Consider the following 23,484-nt stretch of genomic DNA (forward strand, 5'->3'; position numbering starts at 1 on the left):
AAAGTATGTCTTTAATAGCAACCATCTTATCGAGCATTAAAGTAATATTTATAGTGTTTAATGAATTCAATCCTGACATAGGGGGTACTATCCCCTTCCCACAAATACTCAAAAATATACTCAAAAAATGTACAAAAAATAAACAATTGTTGTATGCTACATAGAATGTCATTCTCCACATTACATGAGCCAGGTTAAAGTATATACAAACTTGAAACAGGTGAGGGATGAGGAAGAAGATAAAGCAAACATGCTACTGTCTGGGCAAGTCTAACTTGCAGACCTGCTATGCAAACAGAATGCTACCGAGGACACTAATCGCAGCTGAAATGTGTAGGTAGTTTTGTACTATGATGAGTTCTTCTGAGTTATTTCTCTCAGACATAACAGGTTTCCTCCAATCAGGGGAATTACCCCTTGTTTTCTCCCACATATGAGCCATAGTTACAATGAGGAGTCCATAGGCCAAGAAAAGAATTCATTCAGAGGAGTCTTATATTGAATAAACTAAACAACTTTGAACTAAACTAAATGAATATCCTTTTCTAGTAGTACGTTAGAGGCCAGAACTATGGTTACTTGCCTGAGAAAACTGAACAGTATAATGCATGACAAATCCAAACTGTGAAGATTCAGAGTAATGAAAGCAACAACTCCTGTTTCTAAACAATTCATACTGGAAACAAAGTCTCAATACTCCTATCTGCTTCATTTCCTATTCTAAGTTTCGATCACACCATTTTCCTGCCTGATTCCCTGCCTTGAAGTTGTGTTATTAGAATTTTTAAATACAGATAGAACATCGCTCATAGGCTTCTCCACAGCTTACACTTTCTCCTTTGAAGCTCGTCAAACCTTTATTCCTAAACTCCATGTTTTTCTTCTGCTTTATATAAACACTAGTTTGTATCCTAACTCTGTGTTTATCTGTACTTTCTCCATTTTACCCTTTATATCTCATATTTTCTCCCATCAGATCTCTTTACCTGCTTTACCTATCATCTCTGACAAACAGGACAAAGTGACAATGGAGTCCATGAGACCACAACGATCTCTGATACAGCCACATTAATAAGACATAGCCCAATTGCCTCAGAGCACTACATTGTGCTACTGCTGCTCCCTTTCAACTCCCAATCCATATTTTCATGGCATGCATAGTGAGAAATACCCACATCCCTTTCAGAAATGCCCACTCCCCTGTCAGAAAAGTGGTATGTATACATATGCTTTCCTCAGCCTAATGGAGAGTTACCCACTTGTGATAAAATACATCATAGTCCCCTAACTAACAGTTAAAGGGCTATTCCCAGGATGCTGAGACAATGAAGAATTCATGTAGAAAAAAAATCTTAATTTACTCACTAGGCATGCAAAATAGTGATTCTGAAAAGACAGAGTACTTCTGATTCTATGTGTGATTGTTAAAGCTATTCCCTAAACAAATTCACTTTATTACTCCCTGTGGCCGAGACATCACTGTATTGTCACTTTTCCTTTCCTCATCTGTGAAAAACCAGGAGATAACTGGGTATCCATACATCGTGACATGCTTCTCAAAGGTAAAAAGAAATGAGTAGAATGGAAGCTGCCAGAAAAATAAGCACACACTACATCTATTACATGCTTGATACCTGAAATTACACAGTTACAAGATTTATTTTGACTTACAAGGCAGTGTAAAATGTTAAACTATGCTCTAGTAAATAAGTAATTGATTGTATAGGGTTTTACTGTATTAAACTGGCCACTTTTCCAAGGCAGGCAGTACTGAACTAGAAGCAGGGAGCTTCTGCCATAACTCATAAAAGATACTTTTTTGGAACAAACTATTTTTTATGAAAAGTAAATTAATTAGTTGATGACATAAATTTAATTCCTATTAGTGTCCTTCAATATATTTTTTGTTCCAGCAATGAAATAATGTAACTTATTTGAAATCTAAATGGAGCTATATATGTCTGTCAAAAGTAAAAAAAGGAACATTGCAATTAAACCAATCTGTTAATCACTGTATCTCACTGTAACACTAGCACACTTTAAAGTATGGTCAGGTGAACAGCTCAGACCATTAGCATTAATTAGCGTAGGCCACCTCTGTATTATGTTTGGTTTATATTAGGAGCTGTGATGCAGAAAGAGATTAAAACAGCTGTTGCCATTGGGTAAACTTCAAGCATTATTACTGTTAAAAGACACTTTATATGCTGATCTTTCTGTTCTTCACTGCCCACTGAACTGTCACTACTGAAGTGACGTGGGATGTTGGTGCAGGAGACAAATAGCACGACTTGTTTTCTGTTCGTCTGCCTTCTGTCTCCTCTGTGTAGTTCCTGCTCCCCCAGAAAGCGATCCCTCATAGCAATAACACTGGCAGATGTCAGAAAGACGTACGTGTATTTGTTAACTCGGGCTCAGGCCCAGAGAGCCGCCGCGCGAGGTCCCAGCAGGCCACCCCCCGCAGGCTGCAGAGCCCGGAGCGCGCAGGACGAAGCACTGACGAGGAGCCCGGCGGAGGGAGGCCTCCCTCGGGCGTGAGGGCGCTGACCGGCGCGGGCCCCTAGCGGGACACAGCAGCGCCGAGCGAAGGGCGGTCGATCGAGCCCGCTTCCCTCCGCCCGCGTGACTGCCGGCCCTGCTCCACCGCCGCTCCCGCCTCGACCCGCTCTCCTCTCCCTGCCGCCGGTCGCCTCTCCGTACTGACCCGGCGGCGGCCCGACCCGGGCGGCCCGACCCCGGCGAGGCGACGCGGAGGGCTTGGCGGGGTCCGGCAGGGGGCGCCGCAGGCGGAGGCCGCGCATTGCCCTGCTCTGCGCTGCACGGCCCGCGCGGGGACGGGAGCGGGCGGCCCGCGGCACGGAACGGCGCGGCCATGGAGATCGGCACGGAGATCAGCCGCAAGATCCGGGTGAGAGAGAAGCGGCCGGGTCGCTCCTCGCGTGCCCGCGGCCGGGACTCGACCCCGATCCCCGCTCGCGGGGTTGGGCCCCGCCGACGGCCGAGGGTCCGGGCTACCTCCGGCCTCCTCCGAGGGCCGGGCAGCCGCGGGCCCGGCACCGCCGGGTTCCCTTCTCTCGGGGGAAGGAGGCGGTGGGGCGAACCGGGAGCCGCGGTACGCCTTCGGCCCCGGCGTTCCCCGGGGAGGGATGCCGGCAGGGAAGTTAGCGTTGCTTTGGGAAGGGGGCCGGGCCCCGCGGCCCGATGGGCAGCTGCCGCCTCTGCTTCCCTCGGAGCTGCAGGACGAGGCCTGGGGCACCGCGGGACGCGGGCCTGGAGCCAGGCGCTGCCCGGAGCAGAGCGGGCGGATTGGTGCCAGCCCGTGTCCCCAGCGGGAGAAGGTTGTCAGTTGCTTCCGCTCCGTAATGGCGTTGGAAGTCCCGGCAGGAATGAATGACCTTCTTAAACCATCCGGGACTTTTGTCTCTGCGCCTTGGGAGCGGAAGGTCTGTGCTTAAGAAGGGGCTGGGACCTGGGGGTTCTGGAAGTGCGGTTCTCGCTGTTGTGCTGGCAGTCGTTCTGTAACAGCACTTAGGTGCGAAGAACAAGAAAAGCAATGTCTGTTAAACCAAAATGTTCCGATATTTAAGGAGGAAAGCGTCACTAAATGAGGCTCGCACTATTTTGCATTTTAAATCGCATTGTTCTGTCCCTTGAATGTTGTTTCATTATTTTCTAGGGTGCTATAAAAGGAAAGTTGCAGGAGCTGGGGGCTTATGTTGGTAAGTTTTACCACTTGTTTAGCGATCAACTCTAAGTTTGTTGGTCGGTAGGAAACAAGCAGGTGGATAATGCCATTCTCTGGAACAATGTATTTACTTATTGTTAACTGTGTTGCCGCATGCAGAAACCTCAAGCATGAGTTGAGTTACCTCCAGGCTGAGTTACTGCTGGACTAAAATGAAAAATAAAAAGGCTTCCTTCAAAAAATGGGTAGCCTTAGTGTAAGGGGGAGCAGTACGTAGACATGAATGAATGGAATAACAACAGTCTCCCCTTTCAGGGAGATACTGTGGCAAAGCATTTGAAAAAGAAACAAACAAACGATGATGTGTCTTTTTAAATATTTGAAGAAGGTTATTTGAAGCACAAGAAGAAAGGTCATTTGAAGCACAAGAAGAAAGGTCATATGAAGCAAAGTCCTTCCATATAACATCAGTTACCTGTGACCACCCTGAGACAAAGTCAGTCTTTCTTAGGGATCTTTTTGACAGCATTTTGAATTTCAGACATTTGTCAAAACAAAGGATATTACTGTGAGGCAGGGTGAGGTTGAAAGGCCATGGTATGAAAGGTCATGTCAGAAAAACATTTTGCATGTGCTACATAGTTTTCCATTTGTGCAACATAGTTTTCTTCTTATCAATGGAGATCTTATTAAGAGCTTCATTAAAATAATGTTGATGAAATTCATGAAACAAGGATATGTTGGATGTGTGGAGACAGGTGTGGGTAATGCAGAATGACTTCATGACTTTTTCCCCCAGAATCCATGATAAAGTTGGTACTGCCCTTTAGAGTGTGTTTTCTGTTTTTGTTTCCTAGAGCACTAAAAGTTGACAGTTAAACGCAGTGCTCTTTTGAAATTAGTCTTACAAATGCCTTATAATTTGTGCTGTTCCTTTTGACTAATGATGAAGGAATGGAATTGAGACCATAGTTCAGAGATCCTGTGGCTTGCAGGCTCCCAGTTTGATCTTGACTCATTTTTGTTCCAGTTTAAAATGGGACATTCTATTTGCAGAATCAATTTATTTTGATTCTATGAGCTGACATTTTGAACTCAGCCACTTCCAGGGAACCGTGTTTAGGGTGTTTTTTCATTGTTAAGTCTTTGTCACCATCTCAAGTTGTCTTTTTTGTTAACTGATTTTGTTTTTCTTTCTGTAATCAACCAACAGAGTGTTTTGCTCTTATCCAGTCCTTTTTCTTTTTTATTTACTCACTTAACAAATACTTTGATCTTCTCTTCATCTTACGCTCTTCTGAAATTTGCAGTCTTTTACTTCTCATTTGTGGCTGAAAGTTATATTAAACCACAGTTGAAATGGAAGCCTTGTTAATTTGCTAACCTAAAAATCTGCCTACCAGAGGCCGTATAGAAAAACGTGGGGTTTACGATTTGTTATACTTTAAAACAACATATTTCTCTTTTTATTAGACGAAGAGCTCCCTGATTATATTATGGTTATGGTGGCCAATAAGAAGAGTCAGGAGCAGATGACGGAAGACCTTTCGCTTTTCCTGGGAAACAATACAGTCAGGTTTACTGTATGGTATGTTTGTAAGCTAATTGTCACTCTTCTTATCAGTAAATTCCTTCCTCTAAATGAAACTTGAGAATGTAAGCACTTAACTTATCTTCTCATTATGTACATTAATCAAAGCTTTTTACTTTGCAGCCCTAATAGATAAATCATTTTTAGTTTGTTAGCAGTTAGATGACTGCAGTGAATAAGTTTCAAAGGTAACTGGAAGACTTAAGATCTTGTTTTGCTTGTAAAAGCAGTCAGATTTTTGAATGAAGTTTGAAATGCTCAGGTAAGCATTGTATCTTGAGTAATTTGTGCAAAGCCCGCTCTGAGCATGGGAGGTTCATATACTGCAGTTAATTCTTTAAAAGTAATCATTTTAAGAACAACTTCTTTCCTGCTAGTAGTGCTTCAGATAGCTGTTGCAAGTAGGAATTACAGGACAGATGAGTAGTGAATCTAATTCTGTGTACTGTCTTTGACAGGGCTTAGCACCAAATGTTTAGGCATTCCCACCTCTCAGGCTGTTTATTTATCGCCACTACCCAGCTGTACAAAACAAAAAGAGAAACCCACAATTGCTGTGAAGAGGACAAAAGAGCAACAGATGAACCTTTTTTTTTTCCTAAAGTCCTGACAATGGTGAATTAATTTGTTCTATGCTATATGAGAGCTTTAGACATGACAGTACTTCTTCAGCATTTTCTTCTATGGTATTTGGCAGATACGGCGTCACTCCAGAGTTTTTTTGGGGCATATCAAAGTTGCATATTTTTTGAAGTAAAACTTATTTTCAGATCTCTAATCCAACATAGTTTTAAGGAAAACTACCTTGATATGTACAGATGAGAGATGTACTGCCTATTTCCTTCTTTTTCTGTTTATTTCCTTCGTAATTTTCATTCTGACTGGATACATTCGTTTCCAATGCTTCTGTGCAATTAGTCAGAGTTCTGTTTAGTTAGGAACTTTAATGCAATTAAATAGCAACAATAAATATTTTAAAAGTTGAGTATGTTTTCAAACCATAAACATCAACAAAAAGTAAAAATTAGTACCGGTTATTACAATTCACTGTATTGATTATTTAAACCAATGGATTTCCAGTTGACAGCATTACTTGTAGGAGCATAATTTGAGTTTACTTTCAAAACTTTGAAAGTAATATTTGTCAAAAATATATGTATTTGTCAAAAATATAAGGATGGGAAGTGCGATTAACCTTGAATCCTTTTTTTTTTTTCTTTAAGTTGTAGTATTTTTGTGCTTTGTTCCCTCTTATGACATGCCTAAGCAAAATTTTTGACCTTCACCCTGTTAGTAAGTCATGCAGTAGTTTTTTGACATTAATATCGGAAATCAATTGGAAAATTAAATAAACATGTTGATGAGTTTAATTTTCTCTGAATCTCGATACATGCTAAAAACACAGCAATAGGCAGCAGAAAACACTTGTTTGGCTTTGTAAGTGAAACAAACTGTATTGAAAACCAATAAAGACAAAGTAAATTTCAACAGGAGGAAATCAAGATTTGTCTTGTCTTTGTATTTAGAATTGTATATCAACTATATGTAGGTATTATGTCTCCTGCTGCTTTTCACGTTTCCTGTTTAAATTCCATGTTCAGTTGAGTGTCTGCACTTGTTAATAAATATAAATTCTATTTCAGAGTGCTTTATTAGATGATGAAGTAGGAATTGGTTAAAAGAGTGATAGAAAAGATGAAATGTATACAGAAGAGTGCATGAGGACTTGTGGGGAAAGCAGTTATGTAGTACTGTAGTTAGCTTGCTGTGCTTGATTGTTTTTTGTGGTTGTTTTTTTTTCTTTTGAAAGCAGCTCAGAATTTTTACTTTTTACTTGAGCAATGAGTGCCTGGCTCGATGAAATACTCGCTGAGACCTCGCTGCCTTGTTTTTTTCTCTATAGCCAGTATTTCTGGGTGATCTAGTAAAAGTTTCACTGCAGTTCTGTGGCAGAACTGGCCGCTCCTGCTGGTCGGCCAACCCTTGGTACTGTGAACCAGGTGTCATGTCACAGAGAGCTGAGGGTCACTGTGAAAACTGATCCGCTGTGGTCACACCAGCAGAACTTGGCTGGCAAAATCTTTAATGGCATTCTAGTGAAAAGTCTTGCTTATATTTGCATGCATTTTTGTTTCTCCTGGTTTTCAATACCATTTTGCTCTTTGACTCCTTTCTCATACTCAGTCTAAAATTATGGAGATGCCCCTGATCAGGTTGGGATTCTGTCTAGGTTATGTACTTAAATGTTTTATTTTATTGTAGTTTTTAATTTTAATTCTCTTTGTAATGCATGTTTGTTTTTAAAGAGCATTATTTCTTAGCCTTTTGATTTTCTGTGTTGCTTCAGCTTGGTGCCTTTTTCACAGGCAAGCAGCAAATTTGGTACCTCGCTGAAATGTTTTTGCTCACCAACATGTCTCGAAGAATATTGTCGGTAAACACAAAGCGTATTGGAAGAACCCGAGTTGTATTAAGTGCTGTGAATTGTGTATTTTTTAGGTTTGTATTTAGAATTATTTTTAACTTTGCTGTGTAACTAAAGTTTTGTATGTGAAATAAAATTGTTTGTACTTGAGGCTTCTAATTTAGGTTTTCGAAATCACTCCTTTTGAAGGCATTTAACTCACACTATCAATTGTAGTGGAACAGTAGAAAGTATTGGCTTCATTCAGTAAGCCAACAAAATGCCTACAGTAGATGATGTGGTGAATACCCTTCGTGTATGTATGAAGTTTGCTCACTGAAGGCAAGATACCTAAAGCCTCACGTTTTGAAGTTAGACATTGGCAGTTGGTGGAAAGCGAAGCCTTGTAGAAATAAGACCCTAATTCTAACGGAGGAAGGACACTTGATTTCTGAAAGATTATTTTTCTGAATTAAGGTTTTTCTATTTCTCCTTTTTTCTCTTTTGCTTCTTCTTCTCTCCCCCTTCTCTTTCAGGCTCCATGGTGTTTTGGATAAGCTGCGATCTGTAACTACTGGTAAGTAAGAAAATGAATGTTGAGTGAAATTGAGTTTATCTTCTCAATGTAGTGTTGCATGTCTAGTTAGTTTCAAGTAATATTTTAGCTGGCTGTTTTGTTAGTTTAAATTTCTATAGTTATTTTGGATCCTTTTAGAAAATGTGAGGGTGTGGGGTTTTTTTGTTTGTTTGTTTTTTGAGATAAGGAATTTATTCCCACGCCCAACATTTCTTAACAATATTTTTAGCCGAAAAAGCTTTTAAGGTCTATTTTCATATGAGTGATGTCTCATTTGCTACATTTGCCTAGATAGATTTATTGCAAAATCTATACTGCTCCTCTTTGATATAAAACTAAAGGTACTTGTCTTTGCAGAGCCATCTGGTACAAAATCTTCAGAACCTAATATCTTTGAGAGCAACCATTCTTCCAGCAAAAGTAGTTCATGTGTGAGTGATGAGAGGAGGCGTGAGGATACCTTGCCACCTCTTGCAGTCTCCAGCACTCGATCTGAGCGAACTGACTCAAGAGTTTCAACCAGTTCACAGGAACAAAGAAACACTGCTTCACGGTAAGGCTGCCAATGGCTTACTGACATGGATTAAGCCTGTCAGAGTTGTGTGACTGTGGTAGTTGTTCTGAAGGACACGGTTACTTGGAAAGATCAATGTAGTTTTGAAGAGGAAGGCATTTCAATAATTTGTTAAATAAAAAAACATTAATTCAGGAATTGTATTAAACTTCTTTCAGCAATAGATGTGCTTAGATTAATTAACAAAAATGGTGATGGTTGTGGTGGGTTTGTATAAGAAGTGATACCTTCATGAGTCTTCCCATCTGGCTTTGTTTTGTAAGCCAGAATTTTTGATTAATTTAATTGCACAGTTAATGTTTGACAGTTTCTTGTTTTATCAGGCAGTCTTGTGAAGATGGTTCTGCCTCCCGCTTAATGTCTACAGTCAAGCCTTTGAGGGAACTGTCACCTTCTGAAGCTGTAATTGACATTAAACCCGAACCAGATGATCTAATTGATGAGGACCTAAACTTTGTACAGGAGAATCCTTTGTCACGGAAGAAACCTATTGTAACTGTAACTTACGGTTCTTCTCGACCTACTGCTGAAATCTACCGACCGCCCGCTAGCAGGAGTGCAGATGGCAGCTTACAGGTGCACAGATTGCCACAGCAAGGCAACCTGCAGGGGAGCCGGCAGTTAGAAACACAGAGCTGCAGGTCTTTGGAAACAGTCCAGCTGTGCAATCCAGAAGCATTTGGCAGCTTAGCAGAGAGTTACAGACCCACCTCCAAACTCAGTGCCGATAAAGTAGGCAGTGAGGTTAGTATGATCATTGACCATGATTATTGTAATGTCTCTCACTTGCTAGGAGCCTGAATTTCTGTGTATTCTTTCAGTGAAATCTTCACCTTGGAAAAATCAGTGGACTAATGTTACTGGTGTGAATGGGTTTGAGATTTTGTTCTTTGCTCCACTATTAGGTAGGCATTGTGCAGTTCAACGTCATCACGTCACAGGATGCTGTACAGCTGAATTAATGAGCTCGTCCATCTTGAGCTGTTTTGAGTTGAACTAATGTGTTAGCATTGTGGTGAATGTGATTAATCAGAAATAATTATTTTTATCTGTAGATAAGAGCTTTGGGTTAGCATGGTGTTTTTAAGTGCTTTGCAAATCTACGCTTCTGCAAGTCTGCGTTTTTAGGATATGATTTGTTCTACACCATACATGTGTTAGGTACACATTAGTCTCTAGGGCCCAGGTACATTACTTATTTGGACCATTGTATTGCTGTTTAGAGCCATGGCATTTAAGCACTTTTTGTGATAGGTTTTGTACAGACACAAACTAAGAGATGGTTGCTACATTACTAGCTTGGGAAGTCAGACTAACCCAGGCAGAGTTAGTTTTAAGACTATCCATTAAGAGATCTCTGTGAGTGGAATGAAGATTGTTATGGCTGATGTTATAACAAAGCAGACATTTTACTTACATTGTATTCCATCTCATGTTTCCCATTGTGTAGGTAGTTTTCTATCTTCGCTACAATTTAATTGATTTTTATAAATGGGCAGTGATTTTTGTTTGAAAATATGGAAAGCTTTGTAGAGATGTTTGCTGGTGTGTTTGGTTTTTAAGGTGGGGAAGTGACAACTAAAATGTAGGGATTTGTATAAAACTGCACATAAATTATTGACAATTGAGTCACAGCTCTTCTTGGTTGCATGAGGATAAAATCTTGACACTTTTATTGGTATTTTATTAGTAATCTTCAGAAGAGTGCTATTTCAGTAGTGTTAATTACAAAGTGGGCCTTTGCTGTACTATGCTGCATCTTTAGGCAAGTCCTCATGTTTTGGAAAATCTTTTCTTTAAAAAGTTATTTTATTCAGGAATTGGTTTGTGTTGTTTGTTTTGTTTTTAATTGCATATGCCTTATGTATTGGTGTAGTCCAGGTCCACTCCTTAGGAGATTTTTCCCTCCTTGGAGGACATGTAGTCTGTTGAAAGTCATAGTGTACAAACCTAGCAGTGCCTCATTTGTGTTCTTGTGCCGTTCAGTGCTGAGTGGTGGTTCCTATAGGAAGTACTGATATGTATTGCTCCTCCAGTGCTTTTCCACAGGCTAGCATTTAAATGTCACTACCGTGTGCACTGTATGGTGAGTGGCTGTCAGAAAAAGCATATGGTACTTCTGAGCTCCACCAAACTGCGTGCAGAGCTGCTAGCGTCCTTTGGAACGTGCCAGATAGCTAGAACTTAATCTTTATAGTGATCTAGGAATTAGACTTACTGCATGGAAGAAAGTCATTCTCAGTTATTTCTCTTTTCTCTATAATAATTTTAATGGGTGCACCCTGAAAGGCATTGTGCATTGCTTTGAAAAACTCTCTTTTTCTCTGTAGCTGTCCAATAAATTGTCTTTTCTTTAGACTTCATTCTCCTCCTTTTCTAAGTGTTGTTTACTGTCACATTTTTAATGAGGTACTTCAGTGTAAATGTATCTGATGTTCATGTTCTCTATAGCTGACTGTCATTTGCTTCTGCAAATGGTGTCTTAGTCTTAGGTTCAGGCAATTTGAATGCAAGTTCCCCATCTTCTGGTTGTAAGTAGAATAGCAGTATTTCCTTTGCTTGCTTATTAATGTGTGCATTATGCTGAATGAATTGTTTTGGCTGTTCTGTTTGCTGCAGGAAGAAGGCACCAGGAAGAGAAGGTTGCCTATTGTAAGCTCAGTAGTCAAAGTGAAAAAGTTCTGTAATGATGGTGAAGAAGAGGAGGAGGAGGAGGACTATGGGCTACGGACTGGAAGCATCTCCAGCAGTGTGTCTGTACCTGCAAAGCCAGAAAGAAGGTACTTAAGAACACGGTGATTCTATGTAATTTCCAGAAAAAACTCAATGAACAAAAAAATTTGAAAATAGTCATTGGTGGAAACTGTTTGCAGTTCTGAAAACTGACAGAAAAAAAATCAGTAGGCCATTTCTACATTTTGTACTCTCACACTGTTGTGATTGAGCTGCTTGTTTATTCCAGCTTTTTTTCCGGAGTTTATTCAAACCAGTTGTCACTGATCAGATAAAGCTAATTCTCTTTTTGGCACTGTGCCTGCTGCTGTCATTTCCATCTCTATTACTTTAGATCAGAAACTCATGGATACATTTTTAATGTGCAATTTGCCTCTTTATGTTGCTCTACGCTTTAAGATTATTTTGACTTATCAGAAGATTTAAGACATTCCTCCCCACCCCATTCTGTTTGAGTGTCAGGTGTTAGTCAGCGTCCGTCAGCAGTTTGTGTCTGACTTCCAGCACTGAGAGGAAAAGCATTTGAACTATGGACCAGGTAGCTGTGCAGTGCTAGCTTGTATACAGTCTGCTTTAAGCTGAGCTTAGCTTCAGCACCACAGCACCATCAGCAATGCCTGATTTAAACTTTAATGTTCAAAGAGAAAAGGAAAGCCTTTTTTTTTTACAACTAATATAGTTTTAACAAAATCAGTCTGCATCTGGATCTTACTGCCTGAGGCAGCTGCCTAATTAGTACCAATGCACACAGCGTAACAGGAATGTGGGAGGCAGAGGTGGGTGGACAGGAGTGACAGAATTTGTGCATTTCAGAAGCAGCATGGTTTTGCAGCAACTGAAAACAAGAGGTAAAATGGACTTTGCTTTTGTGAGCACTTTATGGATCCCCGTTCATTCAGAGAGTAGTTTAACAGGTTGAAAACATAAACGAAATGAGTTTTTAGGTGATGATTTCTATCTGTATTATTGTAACTTGTTAACGTGTTAAAATACCTGTGTTTAGCATGGATGTGGTTCCTGTTGCAATCCATCTACAATTAATTGGTTTTTTCACCTCACGTAGACCTTCGCTGCCACCTTCAAAACAGGCCAATAAGAATTTAATACTGAAAGCAATCTCCGAAGCACAGGAATCAGTTACAAAAACAACAAATTATTCTGCAGGTAAGTAGCATTGTTTTATGCTTACGCTGAGCTATAATAATTCCAAGCCCTGTTCTATGTATCCAGTCTGAACATAGCACTTAGACATAAAACAGTGTTGAATGGTGGATGTCGGTGATACCTAAGGGATTTTCCATGTCCTGTGTACATTACAGTAACAATCTTCAGTGATGAATTATGAGTGTACACAGGGGGGAAGAAAGAGGTATTTAAAATATATTAGTCAACACAGTAAGCCTGTAAAGCATCTAGATGCAAAACCGTAGAATTAGAAGAGACCTTAAAAAAGCCATCTGTTTCCAACCCCTCTGCCACGGGCAGACTAGCCACCTGCCAGATCAGGCTGCCCAGGGTGCCACCCAACCTATATCTGAAGAAATTTCTGCTTAACATCTAGTCTGAATCTCCTGTCTTTTCACTTGAAACCTTTCCCACTCGTCCCATCACTATCAGAGCATGTAAAATGCTAGTCTCCCTGGTGTTTATAGGCTCCCCTCAAGTACTGGAAGGCTGTAATGAGTGCTCCCTGGAATCTTCTCTTCTACAAAATGAAAGTACCAGAAGTTTTTTCAAGTGTTAACAGTTGCCAAGGAGAAAGTACTCGCTATTAGGCGTATTGTTGGAGCTAATTGTTTGCTCTTGTGTCTCTTTTCTGCGCTCTGTTCTTCCCTTTGAGAGGAGAAGAAAGCCAAACAGCAAAAAAAAATCAAAATATACTGGATGTAGGTAATCAAGACACAGAATTACAAGGAACGTACTGTTTGGTATATGAGCTTATATTCTCTATAAGCAGAACTTTAGTTCTGTGGTTTTAGGTACTGAGATGCTCTTGGTACAGCAGCTGAGCAGTTGCCTGTGTGTTGGCATTCAGTTTTCCTAGCTAGGAAGGACTTGGACTGATGAAGGGCAAATCTAGCTGTTGCCTGTGTGCTGTCATTTCATTGGATGTTCTTCAGCTTGAAGCATTGCATGTTGGCAGTGAAGGAGCATTCACTAAGCTGCCTGAACCATTACTTTTATGCCATCTGGAGTAAGACTGAGGGCTATCCAAAATTTCTTGCCTGCTCTCTTGCAGAACCTGTGAACTAACAGTAAGAATCAGATATCTTCCTTCTACGTTAACGTATTTACAGAATGGTCATTGGGAACCTGCTTCTTGCTTTCTAGTAGTTACTAGTATTTTCAATGTTGTGTGGGTGCTGGTAACTTGATCTAAGGGCATGAGATGTGTTTGACTCCTTCATTCAGTTTTTTCTTACAAGTAGATGTTCTGTGATAGAGCTCATGGAGTGTTCTGTGCACATCCATGAGTGCACTTTCTCACTGAGAATCATACAGGTAGCTAAAGATCCTTTTCATCTGAACAGATGGTTGAGGTTTGTGTGTGTAATCTATTAGAGCTATTTTAGCTTCATATGTAAAAGTAGTGCTTGGATTAGATTAAGTGATTTACCATTGTTTCTGCATTTAAAGTTCCACAGAAACAGACTGTTCCAGTTGCACCAAGAACTCGAATCAGCCCAGAAGAGTCTCACTTAGAAGTAATCCATCTGCAAAGCAGACTCCCTGCTCTGTGTTCCCAGCTTCAAGTAGAAGAGCCAAAGGAGCAGACAGTTGAAGGAATTCAAGGTCATCTGATAATATTCTTTAATAATTTATTCCAGAGAATGTCATTTTACAGCAGGTTGAGCAAAGAAAAAGAGGTGTTTAATTTTTAAGTCATCCTCAAGAGTTGCATGTGGAAATGACCTGAAAACCAAGAAGCTTTTTTGAAGCACTGCTGTAGAATATAACCATACACAGATAACCTCGGATGAGTTAATCTGCAAACAAAGGACGATACAGCATTCTGGTCTATCATGGAAGAATGATTTTGCATAAACAAATACAATAAGTGAATTTATCCCTGTATATTTGGGTGAATTCTTTGTGTTTTTTTCCTTGACATCTTGTAGGAGTAGTGCTATTGTAAAGTCTTATGTGAGAGTTAAGATAATGTATGGTTGGAACAATTTTGTAGCATGTGTAGTATTAGAGATTCTTTCCAATGTGTTTTAATCACACAAAGAATTTTAAAGTTTTACTTCATTGTGTTGGTGTTGGATATCAGAGTAGTTGTAACTATGAATAGTAAGCTTTACTTTTGCTTCTGTTAGGAAACTCTTTAAGGGAAAATGGTGCAGTGTCTGATGGTAATCAGGCTGCTTTTTCAGCATGAAAGAATATATGTGTTACAAGGAATTACGGAAGTAACATGGTAGAAAAATGCTCCTTTGAGAAATGAGTTTACTCTTACTAACTCAGATTGCTGGAAAAGGCTGCCCAGGGAGGTGGTGGAGTCTCCTTCTCTGGAGATGTTCAAGACCCGCCTGGACAACTACTTGTGTGACCTGGTGTAGGGAACCTGCTTTGGCAGGGGGGTTGGACTCGATGATCTCTGGAGGTCCGTTCCAACCCCTACAATTCTGTGATTCTGTGATTCTGCTGAGCAAAATTTGGTTTAAGGTCTTTGTTACATCAGCTCTTTGCCATTGGTAAGGATTGGAAACAAAAGGATTCCAACAAAATAGTTGGAATTGTGTCTGTAAAATACGGAAGAACAACATTTCTCAGTTTCTGAATTGATGTACAGAAAATATTCGTGAAGTTACGGCTCTTTTCCAACTGAGATGGAATGACGTCTTAAGAAACAGAAAGCAAAATAGTTTTTCTCAAGCTGTCAGTCAAATGTACAATGTTGCTATTTGTTTCACCTTTTTTTAAAAAGAGCCCAGTCTGTTGCAGGGAACTGCTGTCATGGGTGTGTGTGTTCTCTGAATAGTCATCACCTCCAGACAGCTATGCTGTCTGTCTGGAGCAAACTTGTTTCTGAAACAATGAAGAAGGTGGTTGGTAATGAGAACAGACGTCACTGTTCAAGTTGTGGGGGAGTTAGGATCTATGAGAGTATGCTTCAGTTCTACTTCATTTTTAAAGCTTTGTTTAAAGCTTCATGCATTAGTCTATAGCAGCATTGTGACACAGAGTAAATTATGCTCCTGATTCTTGGTGGGTTTTTTTGTTTCTTTGCTTTAGGAGCAGAACAAAAGGAGCTCTCTTCTCGGCTGCAGGTGGATCCCGTCGTTGAGGATACCTTGCAAATAACTCAAGGTTAAGTCTCATGATCTTTTATTCCTAATGAAAATTTGCTCATTCTCAAATGCTACTGGTAGTGATACTAAAAGAAAATTTCCTTTCTGGTTATTGATACTGATTTCTAGTATTTTCTACTTTCTACGTGTCTCAGGAGAGAAACTGTTACATCAGTAGGTGTGCAGAGCTGAGAGATTTTGTGTGTATGTTTCCTTCAGTGCTGTTTCAGCACAGCATTATTACATTCCAGTGCAAGGTTTTCTGTGCAAGCCTAATATTGTCTATGGTTCCCACTGATCAATGTTTATGGAAAAAGCAAGAAAGTAAAAATGTTTTCTGTAAGCTACTAGTAAGAATTTAGAACAAAAGAAATGTAGTTCATTGGCCATGTAAATGGACTTTTGTTAGTTATGATGTAAGTTACAGTGCAATTACATGATTATTTTTGTGATTTATTTTTTTTAATGTAATTTTTCTCCCAAATCAGATTACTACGACGGAGAATCGATGGTCCATACTGATACGAGGTCATTCATCTTGAAGAAGCCCAAACTGTCTGAGGAAATAGCACCACAGAATCAGCAACTGGGAAAGAGGGCCACAGAGGCAATGCGAGTGCTCTCGGGACGTCTGATACAGACACGGTAGAAAGTTATTTCTCATAAAGTCAGAATGTTTGTGAATTAAAAGGAATCGTTCAGCCGTTCTGTTGGTTTGCACGTCCAGCCAAGATCTGTGTAATCGTGAAAAATGAACTTATGTTGAATGTTGCCTTGGGCAGAAGGCAGAACCTGTTTCACTTTTCTTTTGTGTTTTTTATGAAATGCCTTTTAATGCAATAAAAGTAAGAGCAGCCTTGCTTGAGCTGTCAGTATTGGAAGGAAATATTCTGCATGTAACTCAGTACCACAACAGTCACTCAGTGTGTGGAACAAGAGATTTAAGTCACCTTGTGACTTTGGCCGGGAGTTTAAATTTCTCATCAGTTGCAAATGATTCGTTGTGGGTGGCGTTGTTTTTTTTATTTATCCAAAGGAATGAGCAGCATACAGTAATTTTTCTATTTCATTAAAGGACTCAGTATTCCTGCTGGCAAATAGTTTTATCTGTATGTGTCTGCATCTCACCCGGTAAGCAAAAACTGCTCATAGTTACATGATGTACTTCATCGCTATGGGCTGCTGTGCTCTCTCATTGTGTTTGGGAAACTCAGGTTTCATTTCTATGATTGGCATTAAGAGCACGTGGTGATTAAGACCAAAACCAACAATGAACGAGCAAACCACAAAGGAAAATCTTTCAGAGTAGTTGACACAACTCACAGTTGACAGCTGTGATGTCAGGAGAAAGGCAGTAAACGGAACTGTTTCTGACTACTTAAACTTAAGAGTTCTGCCTAGTCATGCTGTCAGCACTGTTTTTTTTTTCTCTTTTTTAGAGGCATTCTGCACTGTAGTTGCTTTTAGCCCAGTTTCATAGAGAAACAAAGTTTATACCATCACTTGGTGTCAAAGACAAGAGCTCCATAGTGAGTTACCAAACATTTACAGTCACGATGGTGTAGGTAATTACTCAGATGGAATGGATGGGACATTGAAAGAGTGGAGAAAACACGCGTGCATCTCCTGGTTTTATACTTTGCTATCCCCTTTAAGTACTGTCATAAACAAAATTCCCTTAAACGATAATCACTTTTCTGTGTCTGTGTTTGTTAGAGGCTTTCAGATCTGTATGTTTAGCTGAATGCAGCAAACTTGAGTGTACCCAACAGTTCTGTGCTGGATGCTGCTGTAAGCTGTATTACTTACTGGTGTGCAAGATACTCCTGAAGGCAAACACTTATGAGTAATTGAAGTTAATTATTGTTAGTCTTAAAAGAAAGTTTGATGCTGTGTTACTCTATGGCTTGTGATACTACTGGTACAAAGGCACATTTTTTACTTGGGAGACTTGAGTAAGAATCTATTTCTACTACATTTCTTTGTTTTATAGAGACCAGATTGCACAGCCAGAGAAACCTGCTAGCCCCAAGTTCATCGTGACACTGGATGGTGTGCCCAGTCCCCCGGGATACCTTTCAGATCAAGAAGAGGAAGATATGTACATAACTGAAGGATTAAAGCCTCTTACTCAAAATATATGTGCAGGCAAAGGATTGAAAGGCCTTCGAGCACAGCAGATGCAGATTGTAACCCGGCAGCTAGACAGTTCTGATGGTAATTACCCTTGCCAACAGGATCTAACACTAATGTGGTGGTTTGATTGCATGTAGAACTTCTGGATGTTATAATTCTCAACAAATCAAAGCAATGGTATTTATCTTTCCCATGAGAACATCCTTGAGGCAAATGAAAGGTGGTAGTTCAGTGGGTTCGTATATTTAGAGGCTTTTATCTTGATAAAGGAGAGCAATACCACTCTTAAGGAATTCTCTGTGCAGCTCAGTAGTGGTGATTGTTTTTGTTTTTTGTTTGTTTTTTTTTTCATTTGAAAATGTAGTTTGTCTTCATCACCAGAAATCTGCACTTCTGGTTAATTAGACAGATTTTGTGATGAATGCTTTCCCATGTCTCCAACAAATGCATCAGTTGGTATTAACCTTAATGTTTCTGTCTAGATTTTTCATACCAAAATGTGCATTGAATATGAGGTGTTGTTTGAGTTCAGTAGCTGGAATATATTTTGAATAATGTGGGATCTGTGTACTGAAACCTAAGCTTAAATTTTGTTTGTTTTGAATTTGATAAAAAATAGAAAGGCTGCTGTTTTGTCGTTGATCTGGTGAGTGCTTAAAGTCATGCTTGAATTCAGCTTATTTAGATTTCTTAAGAAAACAGAGGCTTTTATTTTCTACTGGAGCAGTGCATCCAACTTTTCAGAACTAAATAAAGGATAATATTTGATGCTGTGTGAAGAACACTGAAGATTCACGGATCCGGTTGTAAATGTGTAAACAATTACAGGAAAACTGGGGGAATTCTGGTCTTAATCCTGTAGGTGTTTTCTGTGAACCTTTCTGTCCCACTGGCTTCAGTGTTACTGTTCATTTTATGCAGTCTTAAAGAAGTACACAATGTTAAGATAACCATGAGACTACTGTGTCCAGTTCTGGGCTCCCCAGTTGAAAAAAGACAGGGGTTTCCTAGAAGGAGTTCAGCAAACAGCAACAAATATGATTACAGGCCTTGAGCATCTCCTGTATGAAGGAAGGCTGAGTAACCTGTGTCTGCTGTTCAGCCTGGGGAAAAGACTGAGGGGGGATCTGATAAATGCTTACTAATATCTACTGGGAGGTGGGCCACAAATGGATGAGGCCAGGCTCTTCTTGGTGGTGTGTAGCAACAGGGCAAGGAGTCATGAACATAGGAAGTTCCATACTAACGTGGAAGGGCTTCTATCTGGTAAGGGTGATGGAGCACTGGAACATCTCTGGATCTCTTCTCTGCAGATATTCAGGACCCATCTGGAGCTGTGTGACCTATTGTAGGGCACCTGCTTTAGCAGGGGGTTTGGACCCTATGAACTCTTGAGGTCCCTTCCAACCCCTGCAATTCTGTCATTCATTGGTACCCTTTTACTGGTACAGTGAAAGACGTATTAGAGTAACACCCTTACGAATGTGTGCTTTTACCAGCATTGCCTCATTCATGCTCCTGTCTAAAGCTTTGTTGTACAGGAAGTGTTTCAGGTATAGGTGTATATCTGTTAGGAATTCTTAACTTGTAAATGAAGTTAGTCTGAAGTGCCATACTAATAAATCCTACTTGTAAAAACACACACTTTTTTGCTGTTGATAATTTCTTTTTAGTAGGGGCTTGTCATCAGTTGAGCTAAGGTGGGTGGGCACATGAAAAATAGAAAATATTCTGAATTTCCATTATGCTATACTATGTAAGTCAAGATGTGTATGGAACCAAAAAGTTATCAGATCTATTTGTTTATTTGTTTCTTTTCCTTCCTAGTGGAAATGGAACAGTTGAATGTGCTACAGAAACAGGAGAAGGTGCTCGAGCGCTGCAAGTACTGGCCTGCTTGCAAAAATGGAGATGAATGTATGTACCATCACCCCACACAACCTTGCAAGTGAGTAGTACAAAGCTCATCCACTTGAAATCTTACCTTTATTTTTACTTCGGCGCTCCAAGTTTCCCTTCTGTGGTGGTAATTTTCCCAACACAGCATAAATCTATTGTGGTACTGATGTAACTAGGCAGTGGGTTATCACAATGCTTTTCAGTATGTTAAGGTACCATTATATGGTGCTGCTGTAATTTTTGATTTGAAAGCAAACTTGTGAATGTGCACTGAGCGTTTGACTTCTCTTTCACAAGCAGCAGCAATCTAGAGGAAGATTTCTGTTTTGAGATAAATGCTGGGTGGCTTCCTTCACTCAGTTATTAGAATTTTCCTTTTTAAATCCCACATACCTAAATTCAGAATAGCATTTCCTCTACATAAGCCATATCATTTTGGAAACTCTGTGCCCTCTCCCCACACAAACATCTGAATTCATGGTGCCTTTGTTGCTTGGCACTACACGCTAAGGATGATGCTTTAGCCTGCAACGAGCAGCTTGTGAAGGAACTGCACTGAGTGTGGAGTAGTTCTGTTGTTTACTGTGAATGAAAAGAGTACACAGGGGAAATGGATGCAGATGAGTTGGCATGGCTTGTACACTGTGTCTGCATGCCTGGCTTTGGAAGTAACTAACATACATGTGCAGACCCTGCTGCAGTTCTGGGCAGCAGAACTGTGTGATAGTTTGGCTTTCATGTGCAACAGCTGCTTGAGGATTTTGCTCCAATCAGAGTTTGCATCTTAATTTCTTTTTACTCAGAGTTTTTCCCAACTGCAAGTTTGCTGATAAATGCTTGTTCATCCATCCAAACTGTAAATATGATGCAAAATGCACTAAACCAGACTGCCCTTACACTCATGCCAGTCGACGAAACCCACTTCCATCTCCGAAACCAGGTGAGCTCCTTTTGTTTTCTGAGCCTTAAATGAAGGGAAGGTAGTATAGAAGGAGCAGAAAATGTAATTGGTGAAAACATATATATATATTTCTGTGTGATGTGACTTAATTTTCTTTGATGTCTTAATGTTAGATAACAATAATAATCCAGAATTATGACAAAAACTTGTGTTTGCTATTAAAAAATATATATATATCCCAGAATGCTGTTACTCAGGAGTCTGTATAAAATCTCACCCTCTATGCAAGGCCAGAGTGGTGCCTTGCACAAGTAGTTCCTTCTGCTGGAGGAGTTAGCCAGCATTGCAGTTCTCAAATTTGTTCTCAATTAATTCATGTTACAGAGCTTATGATGCAAATTGAAAACAGAAGGGATGAAATATGTGAGCTTTTTTTGTAGGAATTTGCTTTTGTAGTGAAAAGATGACTTTCAGGGAATGAGGTTACCCTATGACAGCAACTGCTGCGCTTGAAGCATCGTTGGTATTCCTAAGCCCTTGAGCAGTGCCAAAGGTTGCACCACTGAAGTTGTGATTTTTTGGAAGTGTCTTAGTCCTCAGTCATAGTAGGATGCAGTTTTGTTACTTTATCAGCAGACATAACACAATGTGCTTATCTCCTTATCACCTCCAGCAGCTCCAGTGTATTCCTGGAGGGTGCACTGCCTGTGCATTCATTTCTATTGACTTGCACTCTAGGAAGTTTTGTGCCTACCAGGATCACTGCTAAATGTGTTGAAGTGTTACCATGGCACTTCTGCTGTAAAATGGTGGAGAACTGAGGCTAGTGATTACCTGATAGTCTTGTTGTACCACAGGCTGAGATCCACTTAGCAGACTGTGATGGGTTTCCTCTATTTCTTGCAGAACTGTGGTGTATTATAAAATGTAATTTCTTGTGAAAGGATTGATGTATCTTTGTGGAATTACATTTTAAAAAGCAATTTGTTCTGATTGATGTCATCTTCCTGTTCTTTTTTATTAGCACCACTGCCTGCACAGTCTGTATCCTCCAGCAGCCCGCTGTGCAAGTTTTTTCCTGCTTGTAAGAAAATGGAATGTCCATTTTACCACCCAAAAGTAAGAACTATCTCCTGTGTCTTTGCTTCTTTTCTACAAAATACTTGAAATACATTGCTTTGAGTCAGGAAATGTCACTAACATTTCCTATTTTTTGCTTTCACTTTTCACATTTTAATATTAGCTCAGAAACAACATACACTGACTTCACAAAAAATCTGGAAGTAATATATTTCATACTCCTGAGTTTTCCTTTGGGCGTGCTGCAGTGTGCGAAAACTTCAGCAACTGACCAGTTACCAGAGTACATCAATGCAACTTATATTAGAAGGTTTTATAACCAAAGTGCTTTTATACTTGAAAACTGTGCCCATACGTAGTTTCACTCCAGGAAGCTTAGTGCTTTTTCAATCTCTAATGGTGCTGAAATGGCTTGAAGTGAATGGATTTCCACCTGTCAGTTTAGTGGTGGTCTTGGAGCATTTAACTCACAGTTAACATTTACAAGCAGGGATGCCTTTCTGCTCTGGGTTGAACTGATAGCACTCATCTCTGAGACCATCAGTTGAATGATCTGAAACATCGTACAGCAATACAAATTTCCACGTAACTCTCAAGGTTAGCTTGTTTGGGAATTAAAAAGCCACCATTAAGTAGCTTGTTCTAACGTGCTTTCATTTTTAGCATTGTAGGTTTAACACCCAGTGTACAAGGCCAGACTGCACATTCTACCACCCAGCTATTGCTGTCCCTCCACGCCATGCCTTGAAATGGACTCGAACTCAAACCAGGTGATTTTATTTTTTTTTTCCTTGATAATTGTACTGAAGTCACAAATGTAATTTTACTGATATGAGTGTAGTGTCTGTGATCAACAGCCAAAATTATTTGAAGAAAGATAGCTGTTAGAGGCGTCTTTCTTGAAGAGAACTCCATACTGGCTGGTCTCAGTACCATAAACGTTTACTGATGTGATGGAACACTACAATGCAAGTGCCCTTCAGTTAGGATGTGGAAGAGCTGCTGAAATCCTGGCCTAGATGTGTTGGATTTTTAGTGTTATTCAACTAAAAGTTGGTAAACACAACATCAGTTGTTCTTAACCACTCTTTTATGTTTCTTACCAAGCTCTCTTTTCCACAAAATGTTCAGATTCTTCTTTAGACTGTTTGTGAGCTGGGCAGTTCTCTGCTCAGGCCAGGAGACTCTGTGGCAGAGCAGCTTCAGCTGTCCCAAAGCTCCAGTCATTGGTCCATCTTAAAGATACTCAAATTGCCTGAGCGTTTTACTTCATTTAATCTCATTTAAAAAATAAACAAAAATTCTTGATTGCTACAAAGGTAGGAAATCATCTTTTCAAAAGGGTAGGAGTTACATGGCTTGTTTCTCTGTTTCCCCTCAGTGAATGACGGTGATACAAATGGGGACTGAACTCTGCCTCCTTTGGACAGTAGTGGAAAGGACAGCTAACCCCCGGGCACGGGATGTTAGAAGAATTCATGCATTTTGAACTTTTAATATACATTGTTTTCATAAAACAAAGTTGATTGCATACTTGAAATGTCTCTAATTTTCCAAGTTTGTAAGCTTGAGCAATTTTACATTTTTTTTTTTACACGGTAAGAAGATG

General features: G+C 40.0%; 1 protein-coding gene across 1 annotated transcript; it reads left to right on the forward strand.

The window, feature by feature from the left end:
• Window positions 1-2,872: 2,872 nt before the first annotated feature.
• Window positions 2,873-22,649, forward strand: ZC3H14 (zinc finger CCCH-type containing 14; the record flags this gene model as incomplete). The annotated part of the gene is made up of 16 exons (XM_079536716.1): window positions 2,873-2,908; window positions 3,677-3,719; window positions 5,159-5,273; window positions 8,217-8,257; window positions 8,615-8,810; window positions 9,155-9,575; window positions 11,451-11,611; window positions 12,628-12,728; window positions 14,202-14,357; window positions 15,804-15,878; window positions 16,348-16,504; window positions 17,853-18,076; window positions 19,823-19,943; window positions 20,698-20,834; window positions 21,820-21,914; window positions 22,539-22,649. The coding sequence occupies 16 exons, from the start codon at window positions 2,873-2,875 to the stop codon at window positions 22,647-22,649; spliced, it is 2,190 nt and encodes a 729-aa protein (XP_079392842.1).
• Window positions 22,650-23,484: the final 835 nt, after the last annotated feature.

The sequence above is a fragment of the Tetrao urogallus genome (genome assembly GCF_951394365.1).
Source record: "Tetrao urogallus genome assembly, chromosome: 6".
NCBI classification, from domain to species: Eukaryota; Metazoa; Chordata; class Aves; order Galliformes; family Phasianidae; genus Tetrao; species Tetrao urogallus.